Raw genomic sequence first — 21,401 nt, 5'->3', positions numbered from 1 at the left:
TTTAAAGAAAGAAGGAACCAAATGGATACAATATACAGGGTCAGCACAACTACTAATATATGTGTTTTAGATTTCCTGGAAACCCATGCCAAAAACAAAACATTAAAAGTTGCATAACTTTAATTATGAGATAAGTTGAATAATACCAGTTCCATAGGAAGACAGATTTCTTCTGAACCCTCAATTATAAAGGAAATTTTGCATGTATGACCTTAAAGTGTATGAAGGCATTAAAAAGCATGCACTAAGAAATTTTATAGTAAACATGGAGGTGTAAATTGTATACCTCTTATTCAAAGATAAATAAACTGCAGTGACTGAGAAAACAATGTTACAATTGAATCAAGAAAATACTACAAGGGGTTAAGATCATTTTATCCAAGATGCTGTCCACAGAGATCCCATCTCCCGTGATCGAAGTATCACTTCTCTCAGCCATGTTTTTGGTTTTTAGTAGGAGATACCAGGAGTTTGTCTCTTTGCAAATACCATTCATATGGTAGAGTGGCTACCAGACTGACCCTATCAATTTCTCTCTGGTTCTTAATACAGTAGCTTGTACAAAGGGGTAAATTGGTCAGGGGAAGAAAATTTTTTCTATTGGCATTTTTTTTTCCTTTTGCTTGTCATGAAATTTTGAGTTGAGATCAGAAAATCTAAAATTAATTAAGCTTACTTGTTTTCTAAGAGCTAACATGTGGCTGGGTAAGTGATAGGTGAGTTGTTATAAATGTGTTAAATGAATAAGCTATTTTAGTTACAATGTGTCCAGTTCAGTCATGATGCTTGTGAAATTGCCCACGTGTCCCCAGTCTCCTAGTGGGATGCTTTGCCATCCATTGCCTCAGATTCCTTTCATTCACCCTTCCCCTGCCTATTAAAATGCTCTCTCCTACCTTCTGTTCTGCCAAGTAGATCCCTCTCTTTCCCTCCAATCGAAAGGGAAGGCCCATTCTTCTAAACCATTTTCAGACTAATCCCATCTGGTTCCATTCATTACTTAAACCTTTTGGGGTGTGAAATGAGCTGCAGTGCCTGACTGCAGCATTTGCAACATTTATTATTATTTTTTGCAGCTTTAGTGAGTCCAAAAGCTTAAAACATCCCTACCTAAGCTCCAGCTTCAGGGAGGAATTCTTATCACAGCATACACAGTCTAGGGAGAGAGACAAAAGAGAGGAAACCTACAAGGGGCCTGAAAAGAGAGTCAGATTTAATGCTGTGCAAGATGCCTTGGGACAGGCTTCTTTTTCTCTCTAGAATTCTTCTCTGAGTGTATTTTTATACTCCATATATGACCTCAAAAATAATAATGGTGGGTTGCATTTATATGCTTCTTTTCTTGCAGAGAATAAGGTTCCCCTGAAGCCAGGGGAGCCCTTTGAGGGTGCACAATGTACAAAAATGGTAATGAAGTCTTAGAAATAGGCAGTCAGGGAGCATTACCATGTCATCAAGGTGATGCTGTATGGATGCATTTTTATGTGGCATGAAACTGCAGATTTCAAACAGTTACTCAAATATGCACGGAGTTATCTAAATCTGCAGAGCTGGGGCATTTTCAAAATTTAAAAAAGTGCAAACTCCAGCTGTAATCTTGACAGAATGCCTCTCTAAAAATGAACAACTGGTTTTCTCGCAAAGAGGAAACTGAGTCAGGGACGGCTTCAGTTACATGCTTCAATTAAAGAACTGAGTATAATATATTCTCAACTGTTCAGTTTCCCAGTTCTGAGATTTTGTTTCTATGAACTAGTGACTTAACATACGGTTGCCAACCTTTTACTTTGCCAAGAATATTTTAAATGTATCTTTATCATCTCCATCATTTTCTAAAATAAGAAATAGTTTATCATAAACTTCCTCTGCTGCTTATATTTTGTTTATTGCGAATACCAATTGGAACACATCATGTTTGGTTTGAAAAAGGTGAGTTCAGCTTGGCAGGGTTTGAAATGCAGGTACTCTCTCTCAAGTTAAGTTCTAACTTTTAATATCCAGCACTGATGCCTGGAAATGTTTATTTGAACCAATGGGCCCTATACACCACCCTTAGGTTGCTGATAGCAATATTTACAATAAAAGTTAATTATGTGAGTACTTTAGAAGTTTTTCCAAGAGAATGTTTTACCCAGTTGTTCTGAGTAACCCAAAACAAGATACATGCACCATTAACTACAGTTTTTTTTCTCATATAAAGTTTGAGGTTGCAAATTTAGAACACAAGCTTAGAATACAAGCTTGATGTCTGTCATTTTGTCCACATACATACATAATCTATTTTTCTCAGCCAGCTAGTGAAAACATAACTATGAAGCATTACTTGAGAATCCCAGGTAGGACATTCAGCATTTACTAAATATTCTTCATCCTTAAAGCTTTGCCTCTAGTCTTCCTCTCTTCTAACAGAGGCTTGTGTTAAAAATATAACTGAAAATCCCACCACAGTGCAGTACCAGTGGTAGGTGTGCGATAAACAGATATTAGACTAAAAACTGATTTATAAATAATTTTCAGTATTTTTTTCAATTTCATTTTGCTTAGACTTTGCTTTGAATTTCCACAGAAATAAATACATCTCCTCAGGATCTATCTTTAAAAGACAACTAAGCAATAGACTAAAAACAGCCAGGGACAAAGCAAGCCTTAAATCTACAACCTTAATGTATATTTTTAATGAATAACTTTTCTAAATGTTCCCCCATGTAGTCACAAGTGCTGTCAAATGACAAAACTGAATGAATTTAATAACAAGTTGATGTCCTTCATTCAAGGGGAAGGACTTCCCCCAGTGGCTCAGTGATAAAGAATCCACCTGCAATGCAAGAGACGCGGGAGACGCGGGTTCCATCCCTGGGTCAGGAAGATCCTCTGGAGAAGGAAATGGCAACCCACTTCAGCATTCCTGCTGGAGAATCCCATGAACAGAGGAGCCTGGCAGGCTACAGTCCATGGGGTTTCACAGAGTTAGACATGACTGAGCACACACATACACATGCATTCAAGAAAAAATAGCCCATGGATTGGAGGGGATAATGCCTCACATGCAGTGGAGCACTATTACTGAGGGATTTGGGGCAGGTGTGAGTTTTATAGAATGCTAGAAGAGGCAAGGCAGAAACCGGGTACCACTGGCTGGAAGGCCAAGGATTTCCTTATAGGCTCCCAGGCTACCGGGTCCTGTTTTCTAGGGTAAGGTGAGCCAGCTAAGGCCGAAAGTGAAGAAGAACTAAAGAGCCTCTTGATGAAAGTGAAAGAGGAGAGTGAAAACATTGGCTTAGAGATCAACATTCAGAAAACTAAGATCATGGCATCCGGTCCCATCACTTCATGGCAAATAGATGGGGAAACAGAGGAAACAGTGGCTGATTTTATTTTTGGGGGTATCCAAAATCACTGCAGATGGTGACTGCAGCCATGAAATTAAAAGATGCTTACTCCTTGGAAGGAAAGTTATGATCAACCTAGACAGTATATTAAAAAGCAGAGACATTACTTTGCCAGCAAAGGTCCATCTGGTCAAGGCTATGGTTTTTCCAGTGGTCATGTATGGATGTGAGAGTTGGACTGTGAAGAAAGCTGAGCACTGAAAAATTGATGCTTTTGAACTGTGGTGTTGGAGAAGACTCTTGTGAGTCCCTTGGACTGCAAGGAGAGACCCAACCAGTCCATCCTGAAGGAGATCAGTCCTGGGTGTTCATTGGAAGGACTGATGTTGAAGTTGATACTCCAAAACTTTGGCCATCTCATGTGAAGAATTGACTCATTGGAAAAGACCCTGATGCTGGGAGGGATTGGGGACATAAGGAGAAGGGAACGACAGAGGATGAGATGGCTGGATGACATCCCCAACTCGATGGACATGAGTTTGAGTAAACTCCGGGAGTTGGTGATGGACAGGGAGGCCTGGCGTGCTGCGATTCATGGGGTCTCAAAGAATCGGACATGACTGAGTGACTAAACTGAACTGAACTGAGCCAGCTAAACCTGAGTTGGAGGATTATGACTGGTGTTACATTTTCTTGACAGTGAAGCACTTCCTGTAAGTGTAGGCTGACTTAGATTTAGATTTGCGACAAGGACCAGGCCCCTGGGTGATGTTCATTTTGTGAATCCTGATGTATGAATTAATTTATGAGTGCCTTAAACAGATTGCTTAGGTCCACTCATTTTGTCACAAGTGGCAAAATTTTATTCTTTTGTATCAATTCCTCTGTTGATGGGCACATAGGTTGCTTCCATATTTTGGTTTGTAATTAATACTGCTGTCAACATTGAAATGCATGTATCTTAAGTGAGTGTTTTCCTTTTCTTTGGATGTTTTTATTCCTGTTTTCTTTTCTGAGCTATAACAACTATATTTTATATAAGTCTTTAAAAAAGATAATTATTCTTCCCACATGGAAGGAATATATTAAACTTTAGCAATAATAGGAGTAAGACTCATTTTCCCTTGGGTAAATCCATTTTAGACTTTATTGAAGGACTGGTCATTGATTTGTGTGCTTCAGATATTTTCATCTGTTTATAAAATGAAAGTGCAAGTGATAAATCCTGGGACATTACATAGGAGTTTCATTGTTCCAGCTTTCTGTTCAGTGGATGAAAGCTACTAGACACTTTCAGGGTCTTTAAGGTATTGAATGACCTGAAAGAGAGAGGAAACACCCTCTCCTTAGTTCTTTTCCTCTTACTGATCATAACAGGCATGAGTCTTCCTTGGAAACTCCTCTGCGTACAGAGGTAGAAAATGTTCAGCATTGACAATCATCTGGGGAAGACACTGGGACGTATTTTGAAGAGGCAGTGGGCGGGTAATGATATTCCACAATATTGTAAAGTAATTAGCCTCCAACAAATATAAATAAATGAAAAAAATAAATAAATAAGATAGGAACTGCATCATCTTTGTGCCAGACAGGAGACGAGAGCAGGCACCAAGATGTCTCTAACCTAAAGGCATGGTTTACATGAAGATTGAAATCTAGAATAAATAAAAAAGGCAGGAAAAAGAGTAAAAACATAAGCCAAAAGTTTCCAGCCTAAGCCTAGGAAAGAGTGGATAATTAAAAGAAATCTTCCATGAGGGCTCACAGTTGACAGAACGGCTGTTACAGACTTTCAAGGATAAGAAAGGCCAGTAACTTAATGTTTTTTGTCACATAGAGGTGTGTAGCCCATTCTGGCTCACTGGGGCCAGGCTACATATTCCCTCTTTGAGAACAATCACATAGCTTCTGACTTTAAGATGGTTATTCATAGGCTTTGCATTGAATAAAATATCAAGAACAGAGCGACTAAAGCAAACACTGAAGATGTCCTTTTTCTACGTTCTTAGACAACGTGCATGTTCTTAAAAGGTGAATTACACTCAACAGGAAAAAAAAAATTTAATAAATTATGGTGCAGCAAGTCTGTGAAGTTGTCATTATAATTGACCATTATGGAAATTTCTGGACAGCACAGAAAAACTCAAGTGACAAACTCAGACACTCAAGTGATGTATGCACTGATCTTAACTCAGTTAAATAATATATATGAGCAGGCAAAGAAGAACTAGAAGTATTAAGCAAACATTAAAATGACATTTTATGTCATTGTGAGAAATTCTTCTACAGATCTATACCATCTTTTAGACATTAAAACACTTGCAGTTTAATATTAAAATGTTAATCTCTTTGTCATAAATTCCATGGTTTATTTCAATGTCCACAGCATTAAATAACTAGTAGTTTAATTTACAGTGTTTGTTTGTTTGTTTGTGTTTTTATTTTGTTCATGGGTTTTTCCCTAGGACTGGAAACTCATCCATGCCAACCTTTTCTACTGGAGGTGGACCGTTTGTAAAATTAAACACAGCACCTAATGGCAGCTTAATACTAACACCAAGGTAGGTTACAAAATGTGTTCTTTGATTAGATGTACATGGACCAAATAATAGATTTCAAAGTCAGTCAGATTTTGAAGCCATCACATACTGGCCATATAATTTTGAAAGGCATTTAACTTTTTGTTATTCAAGTAATCTCAAACAATATCTAATCCATCCTATTGGATAACATTATCTAATCCATATATACGGTAAGATGGTCAAATGAAGTATTGTAGTGTAACTAAATAGCACACAGAGATTCAAAAAGTTTTACTTCAATATCCTTTTTATCCCTACTCTTGGATTTAAAAAAAGTAAATCCCATAGAAATAAATTGTGAGTTGAGATAAATAGGTACATGTTGATCTGATGAAAAAGAGTGATACCATTATCTATCATCAAAAGAGAAGAAAGAGAAAACAAAAAGTCATGATTTTTTTTTCCTAGCAAATGTGTACATGCTAAGTTGCTTCAGTCGTATCCCACTCTTTGTGATCCTATGGACTGTAGCCTACCAGGCTCCTCTGACCATGGGACTTTCCAGGCAAGAATACTGGAATGGATTGCCATGCGTTCCTCCAGGGGATCTTCCCCACCCAGGGATTAAACCCTTTTCTCAGGCATCTCCTGCATTGGCAGGTGAGTTCCTTACCACTAAAGCAGCCTGGGAAGCCCCTTCCTAGCAAATAAAGCATGGATATTCAGTGAAGGAATCCAGACTCTAAGCTGTGCCTGCATTTCTCTTTTGCTCTTTAAAATTAGGTTTGTTTTCACTCATGTTTTAAAAAGCACCATCTTTCCTGTATTCTGTTCGGGCATTAATGTTAACTTCAGTTGAAATTGGCTTCAAATTTTACAGCTCCATTAAAGGCCAGCTTGAAAATGGGTGGAGAAAGTATCTTTAAGGAAAGACTATAACTACAAGAATTTAAGATATTATTGCTGGTATATTAGATTGTAGTTTTTGGTTTAACATATTAAATGGTGAAAAGTGAAATTATATAATTATTCAGCTATTCATGAAAAATTGCCATTTCTGTAAGTTCAACCAGTAAAACAAATTGTTAAAGGAGTATTTTTAGTACTAAAGTACTTTGCAGTTGAATATTTTATATGAATGCTTGCAGAGCTTTAGCTGATATTATTAGTCTCATTGGGGGTGAAGCAAAGAATCTGCAAGATCTCCTTTTATAGATTTCCTTTTAATAAGGCATGTCTAAATCTACATTACCATTACAGATGTTAGGCAGCTGAGAATGTCTCTCATTTATATTTTACAGACATTTAAGGATGAGTTAGGAAGAAAGGGAAAAGTATTAAATATTTTCATATTAATTATATATATGTATAAAATAAGAACTAGGTTATTCCATGCTTATCAACAAAATCCCAGTATCATTGTACATTGATGTCTCTATTGTATGTAGGTTTGTGTTATTTGAAAGAGATACCATTTATAGACAGAGATACTTGGAACTTTCAGTACATCAATAAGCCAGGATATTCTTAATCTTTTTTCTTGATTAGCCACATATACTATTTTGGCAGGAAATCAGATATATTTGCACTTAGTTAATTTATTAATATATTTATTTATTTTTCGAAGAGACAGGTTTATTGCCCCATGTAATGTGGTGTTTTGAAAATGCTCTTTCACTAGTGGTCATAATAACAAAATAAGAGAAGGAAGAAGATATCAAGGAGGTTGATTCTTCTAACTACGGAGAAGCATAATACCAGCAACTTGGCCTGATATATCTGGAAATGTAGAATTGTGCTACTTCCAGCACTGGGCTTCCTTTTTCTTTGTCTGGTAGTCCTGGATATAAGCAGATTCAGATTTTATACATGTTGGTTGAGAATGTGTTCTAGATACAGGATGTAGAGTGCTAATCAACACTTTGCCACTCAGTCGCTCAATCATGTCCAACTCTGCGACCCCATGGACTGTAGCCTGCCAGGCTCCCCTGTCCAGGCAAGAATGGAATTTTCCGGGCAAGAATACTGGAGTGGGTTGCTATTTTCTACTCCAGGGAATCTTCTTGACCCAGGGATCGAACCTGCATCTTCTGCATCTCATGCATTGAATGCTTATCATGTGACCGACTCTGTGGTATAAACATTACAGTGCTACAGAGGGTATTTCCAGTTCATATAAAAGCTCTGTGACTTAGGCAGTACTTCTCCACTCTAAGGTTGAGGAAACAAGCCTGGTATTGATAAGTGACTTGGACACATTCACAAGGCTGGAGGCAACATGAGATTTTAAGCCTACCCTACTATATTGCGAATGCTCCAAGGCAGCATATTACTTTAAATAGCAGTTCTGGAAAAGAAAAAGAAAGAAAAAGGGCCGGTGTTGTTGGGCAAATATAGGGAGAGAATTTAGTTCAGTTTGTCAACACAGTCGATAGACATCCATTTGTATCCCAGTGTTGCCCCACTGGACTGGGAGTAAGACACAGCATCATGGCATTGTCTATTTTCCCATAGGGGGGCTAACCTAGCTCTACTCCAGGACCAAAGACCAGAACAGTTACTCTATTTTTCTCTAATCTCTCCAAATGTACCTGGACAAATGGATTCACTGCTCACTCTGACTGCAAGTGAAGCCTCTTGCCACTCTATTCTGAGACTACATGTGTGCTTGTGTATGAGAAGTTTTATTAAGCAAAACACATGAAAAATGAGGTGCTAAGCTCACTTTAATTTTCTGGTTATCTGTTAAGTTAGCCAAAAACTTCTCTGTGCTCGCTGAAAAGAAATCCATCCATTTTCTGCAGACAACATAACATTAAGCATTGCTTATGGCCTATGGTTCCATCACTTCATGGGAAATAGATAGGGAAACAGTGGAAACAGTCTCAGACTTTATTTTGGGGGGCCTCAAAATCACTGCAGATGGTGATTGTAGCCATGAAATTAAAAGACGCTTACTCCTTGGAAGGAAAGTTATGACCAACCTAGATAGCATATTAAAAAGCAGAGCCCTCAGATTGGGAGAAAATAATAGCAAATGAAGAAACAGACAAAGGATTAATCTCAAAAATATACAAGCAACTCCTGCAGTTCAATTCCAGAAAAATAAATGACCCAATCAAAAAATGGGCCAAAGAACTAAACAGACATTTCTCCAAAGAAGACATACAGATGGCTAACAAACACATGAAAAGATGCTCCACATCACTCATTATCAGAGAAATGCAAATCAAAACCACAATGAGGTACCATTACACGCCAGTCAGGATGGCTGCTATCCAAAAGTCTACAAGCAATAAATGCTGGAGAGGGTGTGGAGAAAAGGGAACCCTCTTACACTGTTGGTGGGAATGCAAACTAGTACAGCCATTATGGAAAACAGTGTGGAGATTTCTTAAAAAACTGGAAATAGAACTGCCATATGACCCAGCAATACCACTTCTGGGCATACACACTGAGGAATCCAGATCTGAAAGAGACACATGCACCCCAATGTTCATCGCAGCACTGTTTATAATAGCCAGGACATGGAAGCAACCTAGATGCCCATCAGCAGATGAATGGATAAGGAAGCTGTGGTACATATACACCATGGAATATTACTCAGCCGTTAAAAAGAATTCATTTGAATCAGTTCTAATGAGATGGATGAAACTGGAGCCCATTATACAGAGTGAGGTGAGCCAGAAAGATAAAGAACATTACAGTATACTAACAGATATATACGGAATTTAGAAAGATTGTAACGATGGCCCTATATGCAGGGCAGAAGAAGAGACGCAGAAGTACAGAACAGACTTTTGAACTCTGTGGGAGAAGGGGAGGGTGGGATGTTTCGAAAGAACAGCATGTATATTATCTGTGGTGAAACAGACCACCAGCCCAGGTGGGAGGCATGAGTCAAGTGCTCGGGCCTGTTGGGCTGGGAAGATCCAGAGGAATCGGGTAGAGAGGGAGGTGGGATGGGAGACCGGGATGGGGAATTTGTGTAACTCTATGGCTGATTCATATCAATGTATGACAAAACCCACTGAAACATGAAAATTAAAAAAAATAAAAAATAAAAAATAAAAAAAATAAAACACAACAGATGGAAAAAAAAAAAAAAAAAAGCAGAGACATTACTTTGCCAACAAAGGTCCATCTAGTCAAGGCTATGGTTTTTCCAGTAGTCATGTATGGATGTGAGAGTTGGACTGTGAAGAAAGTTGAGCACCGAAAACTTGATGCTTTTGAGGTGTGGTGTTGGAGAAGACTCTTGAGAGTCCCTTGGACTGCAAGGAGATCCAACCAGTCCATCCTAAAGGAGATCAGTCCTGGGTGTTCATTGGAAGGACTGATGCTGAAGCTGAAACTCCAATACTTTGGCCACCTCATGCGAAGAGTTGACTCATTGGAAAAGACCCTGATGCTGGGAGAGATAGGGGGCAGGAGGAGAAGGGGACAACAGAGGATGAGACGGCTGGATGGCATCACTGATTCAATGGGCATGAGTCTAAGTAAGGAGTTCATGATGGATAGGGAGGCCTGGCGTGCTGCAATTCATGGGGTCGCAAAGAGTCGAACATGACTGAGCAACTGAATCGAACTGAACTGATGGTAGATGTAGTAAGTTTGGATGAAATGGGACATCATCATGGAAAATATCCTAAAAACTGCTTATCTCCTAACCCTAGATGAATAACAGAAGGAGAGTTAACTGAGGCTTCTTCTTTAGGGAATGTTGAATGCATACTGATACATCTATAGAAAGTGAAATTTGCTCAGTCGTGTCCGACTCTTTGCGACCCCATGGACTATACAGTCCATGGAATTCTCTAGGCCAGAATACTGGAGTGGGTAGCCTTTCCCTTCTCCAGGGGGTCTCCCAACCCAGGGATCAAACTCAGGTCTTGTGCATTGCAGGCGGATTCTTGACCAACTGAGTTATCAGGGAAGCCATATAAATATATCTATATCTAGATAGACATACCTACATGCATGTTGCTTATTAATAAAACATACATTTCCTTATATTTCAATTGGATATGTCTAATCTAAAGAATTTGCCCATTAGACAGCATGAATGCCTGGGATCAAATACTTATCATGTTTGTTCCAGAAACATTGAATTGCTCTGATATGTGCTTATTATCTCACATGGATCTTGGGTCATGTTTTGTGTTTTCTTGGTTTATTCTTTCCTAAAATTTCAAGCAGCTAAACAACATGCACAAGAGATGCTGCTAAATATTTAAATAGAAACTGTTAAAATTATATGTAGTTGTGTGTTTTAATATAAGCGATAGCTACATAGCTGCACCAGGAGTGTTGGCAAGCTCTTTAATTCCTTGTATTATACTGATCTCTAGTGGTTGGTAAGTATAACATTTCAAAACAATTTTTCTTTAAAAGAGAATTCTTGGCTTTGAAAAAAGCTGGTGTCCAATATTTAAACAGGTAGTGAATTTTTAATTATTTATGCCTGCACTTTATGTGCCTGTTTACATGTCTGTCTCCTTTGAAAGTAGGACCTATGATTTATTCATAATTGAATTCCCTGAGCTTCACACACGGTGTTGGGCACCGAGGCACATTCTGTATTACAGAATGATGAAATCCAAGGTTGATTCACAGAAGCTAACAGTAGGCATGGTTTATGGAATACTCATTCTGTATAATGCACAATAATAATTCCATTGCAAATATTTCTTTATTTCTCACAAAACTCCAATAAGGTACTGTGCCCCAATTAATGGATATAAAAACTGAGCCTCGGAAATATTGAGCAACTTATCTAAGATCACCTGCGTTGCAGAGTTAAAGGTTCAAACTCAGCTTTATTTGACTTTCAATTGAAGACTCTCTGCTGTGCATTTCAGCCTCCCTACACTTTGAGTATGACATATTTAAAAGCCCATTTTACTAAAGAGAAAAAAATGGGATAACCTATAATACTATGTTTAGTTTGAAATGTTACGTGCACCATTTTTTAAATATAGTTTCTCTTCTATTACAGCCAACAGTGCTTAGAGGATTCACTGATTCTGCTACAATGTAACTATAAATGTAAGTAAATATTTCCTCTTGTTCTCCTTCCAGCCTTCAGTTTAATGTCCTGGAGTCGCTGTCACCTTAAATTATTTTGTAGTGGCCCACTCAATTTTCAGGATCAGAGGAAATTCACCAAAATTAACTAGAGGCTCCTTCTTCAATTATCTTAATAGCATGTGGGAAAAAACTGGTGACTCGAGAAGTTAGCCCGAAGATTGTCGGAGGAAATGACTCCAGAGAAGGAGCCTGGCCTTGGGTGGTTGCTCTGTATTTCAACGATCAACAGGTCTGCGGAGCTTCTCTGGTGAGCAGGGATTGGCTGGTGTCGGCCGCCCACTGCGTGTACGGGTGAGTGTGACATCACTTCCCCAACGAGGGACCCTGGCAGACCCTGTGCATCCCATTTCAGGCAGCCTCCCCAAATCCTCCCAGCAGGGAAACGTCCCCACTGTTTATAACACTATAAACTGTCCAGCAATTTCCCCATGAAAGTCATGTATAAAAATGAAGTACAATTAAAACTCATTAGATTCTTACATCAAGTATTATGTTTCCCACACACATAAAAGTTGAAATTTCCACCTATTCACAAGGTAAGCATTTTTAAAGGTAAAAAAATGAGCTTTTACTATATAATTTGTGTTTGTTATCAGTCATTTAGGACAATATTTATTGTCATTAAGCCATCAGGGCCAAAAAAAAAACCTGTATCAATAGATCTCGAGTTACAAATTAAAAATGTGCTCTTTGAAATTCATATGCAAGCACCTTGCTGTGAATTAGCATAAAAAGGTTTCTTTAGTTCTCAAGTCAGCTCTGTTTTGATGCTGGTGCTAAGTTGCTCCGGTCATCTCCCACTCTGTGTGACCCTATGGATTGCAGCCCGCCAGGCCCCTCTGTCCATGGGGTTTTCCAGACAAGGATTCTGGAGTAGGTTGCCATGCCCTCCTCCAGGGAATCTTCCCAACCCAGGGACCGAACCTAGGTCTCCTGCATTGCAGGCAGATTCTTTACCACCAAGCCACCAGGGAAGCCTGTTTTGATGCCAACTGTAACTAAAACTTAGAACTAAGATCAACCATGTCTAATGCTCTTCTTGTAGTATAATTTGACAAAGCACATGCAGAATTCTAGGATCTGTCTTCTCCCTTTAGAGCAGCCATCCTTAGAGCAGTAGAAATGAGAGATGTAGTGGAGAAGTGGGAAATGAGAGTGGATGAAATGAGACAAATGAGAAATGAGAGTGGATGGAGGAGGTAGAAAATAAACATCAATATTCCTGGGTCCAAGAACGTGTTAATTTCTTCAGCCGTCTGAAAGATGGCACCTCTTTAGGTAATTATACTCCATTTCTGAATTAGGTCAGAAAAAGGTAGCTTCCTCATAGATTCATGAACCCTGACAAGGGTGATTTCCTGCCCCTGATTGAGTAGAAGAGGCCTCCAGGAAATGACCTTAGCTGTGAGGGTTAGAAGGAGCCTCAAACATCCAGAATCTCTGAGTGAAAAAGTGCCATGTGTGTGCAGAATGGGAGAGGCAACTGACGTTAAGCAGGTTAAAAGACTACCTTTGTACAAACACAGACACAGAAAGTTCTTGGATGAATGGGGTAAACTGTCAGCCACAAAGGCAGTCGGAATTGTGGGGGAGACAGGAGGGCCAGGGAGAATGAGCATGAATGAATTGAGCCTGTGCTGAAATACCATCATGCCAGAATGAGAGTGAACTCACAATGAGAATGCTGGGAGCCTAGAAGTGAGGACCCTGATCTGTAGTTTGGCCGTTTACCTGGACTTCACGAGGACTCTCCAGGGTACGGTCTCTCTGCTTCTAAAGTTCTCAGGGTCTGTGCATTACGCTCTGTATCTGGGTCACAATACTACAGCCTCTCCCATATCTAAACTGCACCTTCTTGACTTTGCTGCTTCTTGATAATTCTATTTTAATCTTTTTTTTCCTCCCATATCATAAAAAAAACATCTGTAGCAGTCAATTTTCCCACTCCCTTCTAAACATGACTTCAGCCTTTACCTATACATACTCTATGTGTTGGGCATGTCACCAATGGATAACCTACATCCCTAACTATGTTACAGGTAAAAGGTACCTTTAGCTAGAAATTCAATGTTTTCTGTTGCACCATAGGTAGGTCTTAGTAAGAGATCAACCTCCTGCATTAACATCAGGTTTGGTAAATTCGTCCATTTGACGTCCTTACAGAACATATGCTTTCTAAATATCAAACAGGCTTGCAGTGACATTAATGACATCTTTCAATTATCTACTTTACAGATGCACTTATTATGGATTAGGGATACCAATAGCATCTTTTCAAACCACAAATGCATAAAGGAAATGGAAAAACATTTTCGTCTAATATAAACACATGTTCAGTCATACAGGACATAAAATGACTTTCCACACAGTTTTAAATCTGAACAAAGGCAAGCAAGTGTAAGCTGTAATAGAATTGTGATGGTTCAGACTTTTCCTCAGCAACCTTGCATTGCACGCACTCTCCTTAGCCCCTCCGTGGTATTATATCTCCTTCTTTTTCAGTTGTCAGGAGTTTTCTTGCTTTCTTATTTATGTCTCTAACCAAGAAAGTTTCTGATATTATTTCAGAGAGCTTTATCCAAAAAAATATTCTTACAAATATGCTAATACTGCCTCTGATTTTTAAAACTCTACTTATACAGTTAAAAGCTTAATTTCCTAATAAAAAGGAGAACCCAAATCAAGAAACTTACTGAAGCCATACCATACAAATAACCTGTGCGTGTGTGCACATTAAGTCACTTCAGTCATATCTGACTGTAGCCCACCAGGCTCCTGGACTTCTCTGTCCGTGGGATTCTCCAGGCAAGAATACTGAAGAGGGTCTCAATGCCCTTCTCCAGAGGATCTTTCAGACCCAGGGATCGAACCCACATTTCTTATGTATCCTGCATTGGCAGGTGGGTTCTTTACCACCAGAGCCACCTTGGAAGCTAGTGACCTGACCTGACCTGACATCGATGTAAATCTGCTCCAGAAGTTTCCACCTGTGGATAGGTGAACGGTTTAATTGGACAGTTCTGTCTGCATTTGTATGTTTACACCCCCTTTCCCATCCCTCAGCTTCAGTATTCCTGGATGTCACTAAACTTCTCTGTGCTTCTTCTATTTCTTCTTTACTGTTGTGTCTTTTTTTTCCAACCTTATAAGAGATATTTGGAAAGTATGGGTCAACTTTGCTGTGATTTAAAGACAAGGAAGGTTGACTTCAAATCAAAGAATAGGATTTTGATCCTACTTATGGTACTGACTAAAGGGGAAGCTCCCTTGTGGCTCAGATGGTAAAGAGTCTGCCTGCAATGCAGGAGACCCAGGTTCAATCCTGGGTTGGGACGATCCCCTGGAGAAGGAAATGGCAATCCATGGATGCAGGAGCCTGGCAGGTACAGTTCATGGGGTCGCCAAGAGTCAGACACAACTGAGTGACTTCACTTTCCCTTTCACTTTTTCATGGTACTTTTGTTGTGTGACCTTGAATCTGTGGGTTTCAGGATCTCATCTGTAGAGTGTCCACAGAATATCTACCTCCTAGGGTGATTGCCAGGGCAGAATTAAGATACTCCAATGTTTTTGCAATGCTTTTGTGAATTAGAGAAATGTGCAATAAAATGTTTATTGTTCCTGCTCAGGAAATGTCCGTGAAAGAAAACTGTAAGTCTTACCCATGAGATATTCAGCACATTTTTTTCTAAATTTTTTTTATTGGTATAATTTCAGAGATGCCCTAAAATTGCAAACAACAGTACAGAGAACTCCTATGTACCTTCACTGACATTTACCATTTGTTTACATTTTATGCGATGAGAACTTTCTCATCATTCTTTCATTCCCTCCAATTTGGAGAAATATTTGTTTTCTGAATCATTTGACAGTGCTTCTTTACACTGTGTTCTTTGTTATTTTTTTTAAACTAAGAACAAGAATATTTTCCTACATAATCACAGAAAATCATGGAAATTAACATACATGCAATACAATTATCTAATTAATTATCTAATACCATATATATTCACTTTAGTAAATTGTCCCAAATATCTTTTTTAGAACATTTGTAGCTTGTATGCTTTCCACCCAAGAACCAATTAAGGATAATGCACTCAATTTGGTTGCCATGTCTCTTTCATCTTTAATCTAAAATAGCCTTTCTATTAGCCTTACTATCTCTGTCTTTCTCAGCCTTTTTGTCTTGTCTTTGATATCTTTTTAACACAAGCAAGTTATTTCATAGAAAGTCCTTATATTTGGGGAAACCCTTCAAGGTTGCTCCCTTCTTGGTCTTGATATATCCCCATTCTTTGAGAATTTCCTTACTTTCTGACAAAATAAAATGTTCCAGGTTCATCTTGTAGTTTCCCTGCCCTTGCCCTCAAATTAAGCTTTCTATAAGAAATCCCAAATCCATTCAGCAATTTTAGTTCCTTCTACATTAAAAAATAATAATAATAATATCGTCCACAGCCCTACAGCTGCTGGTATGCCCTGATTCTAGACCCTCTCGGTGGGCATAGCTCTATACTCTCAAAGCTCTATAAATATGAACTCAAAATGGAACAATTCAAATAAAACAAAATAGAATACATTTTAGTCTTTTCTCCTTCCATATTTGTAACTCATCTCCAATTATGAGAAAGCTTATTTATGCTGTCCACAAAATATCTATGGAATTGCTCAAGCTTAGAATGGAAAAGTAGTTTGAAAACTGTGAACCACAGCACTGTCTAAAGCAACCAGAGTTTAATATTGCTTTCATTTTTTTCCCACTGACATATAGCAAAATGTGTGATCTTAAGTCTCCAATTTGATGAGTTTTGAAAATGCATATGCCTGTGTGAACCACACTCTTATCAAGACATAAAACATTTCCACCCCCTGGAAATTCCTCCTTTACCCCTTCCCAGTCATCACCGTCCTTGAAGTAGACCCCAGAAGGGACCAGTGGTCAGTCGGGGTGGGTCACTCATTTATAAATTTACAGTATGGATCACACCTCTCACATGAATAGACATCTATCCATGATGAAATTCCTGGAGGACGAAATGCAACCCATTCCAACACTTTTGCTGGGAAAATCCCATGAACAGAGGAGCCTGGTGGGCTACAGTCAGTGGGGTCACAAAGAGTTGGACATGACTGAGCGACTGAGCACAATGATGAAATTATCATTGACAAGCCTCTTGTCAGTCTTCCATTCTTTAATTTGCTCTTCAGAGAAGATCAAATGCACCATATGGATTACCTCATTTCTTATTAAAACAATTTCTTGAAACAGGTGTTAACATTTCTGAAATAGATGATTTCATAACCAGGTGCTTTGGGGTATGACAAGAAATACATGCTACTATTTATACTTTATTTAGTGCTAAATTAACTTACAGTGCTAATAAAACTCTGAAAACCAACTTTTTAAATAGTATCAACTACAGTGAGCGATAGTCGTTCAGTTGTGTCCCACTCTTTGTGACCCCATGGTCTGGAGCCTGCCAGGCTCCTCTGTCCATGGAAATCTCCTGGCAAGAATACTAAAGTGGGTTGCCATTTCCCTCTTCAGAGGAACTTCCAGACCCAGGGATTGAACTCAGGTCTCCTGGATTGCAGGCAGATTCTTTACCATCTGAGCCACCAACATTAATTAACTAATTGCTACTGCAATTACAGTTTAAAATTTGGATTCTTTTTAATGCCTCAAACATATCAGATAGGTCTAGGGCACAGAATCTACCCAAATATAATATTTTAAAAATTATTTTATTTCTACTTAAACCTATTCTAAAAAAAAATATTGTGGGTTTAATTTCTCTATCTACCTATTCTTATCGTTTTTAAGAGATCAGCTAATAATAAGTTATCTCCTTCAGGTTGCAGAAATCCTGTAACACTTTTTCAAGATTTTAGTAATTTTTACAGATCAAAAAAAGGAAGAGTATTTTCCTAGACTAGTAGAGATTTCAAGATTAGTGACTTATTGGGTTTTGATTATGGCATGGATCTTGATTCCTTTTCTAAGAGATACCAATTTCCTATCTAGCGTCATCTACTTAAAGTTAAAGTCACCTTTGGCCCATATTATATAACTCATTTCCTTGATGTTATTCTATCAGCACTACTTTTAATAACATACTTTTATTAACAGGTAACTTACTACTATTAGTCCACTCAGAAGTTTCATTTCCTAAATGTTTCAGCATCTGATCTCTGGAGCTACGTCTACTTCGAGAACTAATTCTTCATCTTGGATGGCATTACTGTGTGCTCTCTTCCCGTATTTATTTTGTGTAATCACGTGTGCTGATATGGCTTGGTCTGTCTGACCTCCTCTGTCTATCTGGCTGATATGTGTAACACTGGTTGTGCTCAATCTTTCTGACTCCTGGATTGCATCTTGTTTTTCATATAATCCTTCAGTCAGTGAGCACTTCCCTTTTTTTTTTTTTTTTGTTCTGCTTTTGGCTTCACTGAGTCTTCATCAAGGTGTGTGAGTTCTCTATTGTGGCCCACAGGCTTAGTTTTGGGCTCCTAGTTCCCTGGCCAGGGGTGTAACTTGTGTCCCCTGCGTTGGAAGGAGGATTCTTAACCACTGGACCACTAGGGAAGTCCCAGTGAACACTTGCCTTGCACCAAGCACTGTTCTAAGTTTTAGGGATAATAAAGCTCTACAGACCAAATGATGCTTATATTACAGGCTAGGGAGAAGCCTTGCTTACTATTATATCAGGAAGTGACTGATAGTGGGGACAAGATATGAGATATAGACAAGACCAGATCCTAGACCCTGGTGAGGACTCAGCTGGCCGTGATAAGTGGGATGTGAGACTGTTTGGAAGGCGGAAGAGTGACCTTGTCTAGTCAGGTATCTTTGTAGAGATTCTACTGCTGAAGGGAGCAGGGGTAAATTTTGGGGAACCAGTCAGAAAGAAACAATGGTGGCTCTAAGATTGTGTTAGAGGAAGCTGGACAAAAGTCTGGATCTTAATAATAGGTTCAGATGCTGAGAGTCATCTAAAGTTGCTAGTGATCTCAGAACATGAAGAGGAACTAAAGAACTTCTTGATAAGGGTGAAAGAGGAGAGTGAAAAAGCTGGCTTGAAACTCAACATTAAAAAAAACTAAGATCATGGCATCCAGTCCTATCACTTCATGGTAAATAAAAAGGAAAAAACTAGAAGCAGTGACAGATTTTATTTTCTTGGGCTTCAAAATCACTGCAGACAGTAACTGCAGCCATAAAATTAAAAGATGCTTGCTCCTTGGATAGAAAGCTACGAGAAACCTAGACAGCATTTTAAAATGCAGAGACATCACTCTTGAGAGTCCCTCAGACTGCAAAGAGATCAAACCATTAGTCTTAAAGGAAGTCAACTGTGAATATTCATTGGAAGGACTGATGCTGAAACTGAAGCGCCAATAGTTTGGCCATCTGATGGGAAGAGTTGACTCATTAGAAAAGACCATGATGCTGGGAAAAGTGAAGTAGCTCAGTCGTGTCTGACTCTTTGCAGCCCCATGGACTGTAGCCTACCAGGTTCCCCCATCCATGGGATTTTCCAGGCAAGAATACTGGAGTGGGTTGTCCATTTCCTTCTCCAGGAGATCTTGCTGACCCAGGGATCGAACCCGGGTCTCCCGCATTGCAAGCAGACGCTTTACTGTCAGAGCCACCAGCAGATGCTGGGAAAGAATGAAGGCAAAAGGAGATGTGGGCGGCAGAGGATGAGATGGTTTGGATAGCATCACCAACTTAATGAATATGAATTTGAGCAGACTCTGGAAGTAGTGAAGGTCAGGGGAACCTAGCGTGCTACAGTTAAACGGGTTGAAAAGCAAGTTGGACATGAGTTAGTGACCAAACTACAACAACAGATAGATAAGGAGAAGAATAAAGGGTTTGACTTCAAGCAATAAGATGAGTGTTGATATCATTTATTGAGATGATGAAAATGAGAAGAAACAGGATTGGAAAGGGAATAAAAGTTCTGATGTTTTGTGCATTAAATTTGAAACTGCCTTCCAGAATCCAGGCTTCCCAGGTGGCGCTAGTGGTAAAGAACCTGCCTGCCAATGCAAGAGACTCAAGAGACATGGGTATTTCTGGTATTTAAAGTCATGACAAAAAATAAATAAATAAGCAAAGTCATGGCATTGGATTAGATCATCATTGAAACTAATGTTAATGAAGAAAAGAAGGCAGAAAGGAAATCCTAGAGTATTCTAACATCTAAATTTTTTAGAAGAAAAGAGCTGGGAAAGAGAAACTGAGGAAGAGTAGAGAGTGAAATGAGAGGAAAATCACAAATCCGTGGATAGTCCTGGGAATCAAGGGAAGAAAGGCACTCAAAGATGATTTCTTAAGTTTCCAGATATAATCCTTGCTGTCGTTCAGTTGCTAAGTCATGTCTGACTCTTTGCGATCCCATGGACTGTAGCCTACCAGGCTCCTCTGTCCATGGGATTTCTCCAGGCAAGAATACTGGAAGGGGTTGCTATTTCCTTCTCCAGGGGATCTTCCTGACCCAGGGACTGAACCCACATCTTCTGCATTGCAGGCAGATTCTTTAACACAGAGCTGCCTGGAAAGCCCAGACTAATCCACCAGATCAAATAGTGCTGAGGATTGTTTGGCTTAGTCTTGGTTCCCTGTACTTATTTCTCTTTTAACACTTAAACACATAGATGCATAACTTTATTTTAAAAACATACTTATACTTAATAGATGAAATATAAATTCCCATATGTCTGAAATGCTTTCCTATTTATGAGAAAGGATAATAATGGAACATACCCTTCCTGTCAACCCTCTTTACAATACATCTGCCTTTTTACACACTTGGCTTTTTTTCTTTTGAGTTTCTTTATGGACTCATGGCCCTTTATTAACAATATATTTTATTAACTGGAATAATTATTGTGATTACTATATGATGCTCAAATTGTTAAAGCTAGCCAGTGTTATCCCATTTAACCTGGCTCCTTTGTTCTTTTCGAATTACCTCTGATACTCTTGAAAACTTTCTTGCTCTCTGACAACAGTAGCACATTTCAGTGACATTCCAATTCTTTCTTGCCTTTGAAAATTGAAGTCGGCTATTCCATTAGGAATTCTTTTCCATTCACGGAGAATGATAATAGAGGCTAAAAGTTCTGTAAACATATGGATGGGTTGGCAGTGGGCAAATTTGCTGAGGTTGCTTTATGCCACCGTTAGTAATGGGAGAATATAAAAAATTCAGTCTATAGTATGGGTTCCCATTGATCTTTTTTTCCTTTAAGCATATTGTGTTGCTCTATGATATTATCTTACCATATTTACTTCCTACCACAATGAAAATCCTATTTACAAATGGACTTTCTTTTTTTTTTTTTTTTTTTTAAGGATTTTTACAGATCGGATGACTATTTATATTTACTTTTGACCGTGCCGAGTGGCATATGGGATCTTAGTTCCCCAACCAGGGATAGAACCCAT

General features: G+C 38.8%; 1 protein-coding gene across 2 annotated transcripts in view; it reads left to right on the top strand.

Moving 5' to 3' along the window:
• TMPRSS15 (transmembrane serine protease 15) overlaps positions 1-21,401 on the top strand; it is a 139,383-nt gene that overhangs the window by 102,356 nt on the left and 15,626 nt on the right. For both annotated transcript variants that reach the window (XM_065913760.1, XM_065913759.1), the window contains 3 exons: positions 5,795-5,890; positions 11,850-11,899; positions 12,058-12,232. In XM_065913760.1, the coding sequence (XP_065769832.1) occupies positions 5,795-5,890; positions 11,850-11,899; positions 12,058-12,232 (321 nt within the window). The remainder of the gene's footprint in view (positions 1-5,794; positions 5,891-11,849; positions 11,900-12,057; positions 12,233-21,401) is intronic.

The sequence above is a fragment of the Muntiacus reevesi genome, chromosome 21, assembly GCF_963930625.1.
Source record: "Muntiacus reevesi chromosome 21, mMunRee1.1, whole genome shotgun sequence".
Classification (NCBI taxonomy): domain Eukaryota; kingdom Metazoa; phylum Chordata; class Mammalia; order Artiodactyla; family Cervidae; genus Muntiacus; species Muntiacus reevesi.
Note: the sequence above shows the minus strand (reverse complement) of the source record. Positions and strands in the feature narration are given on the sequence as shown.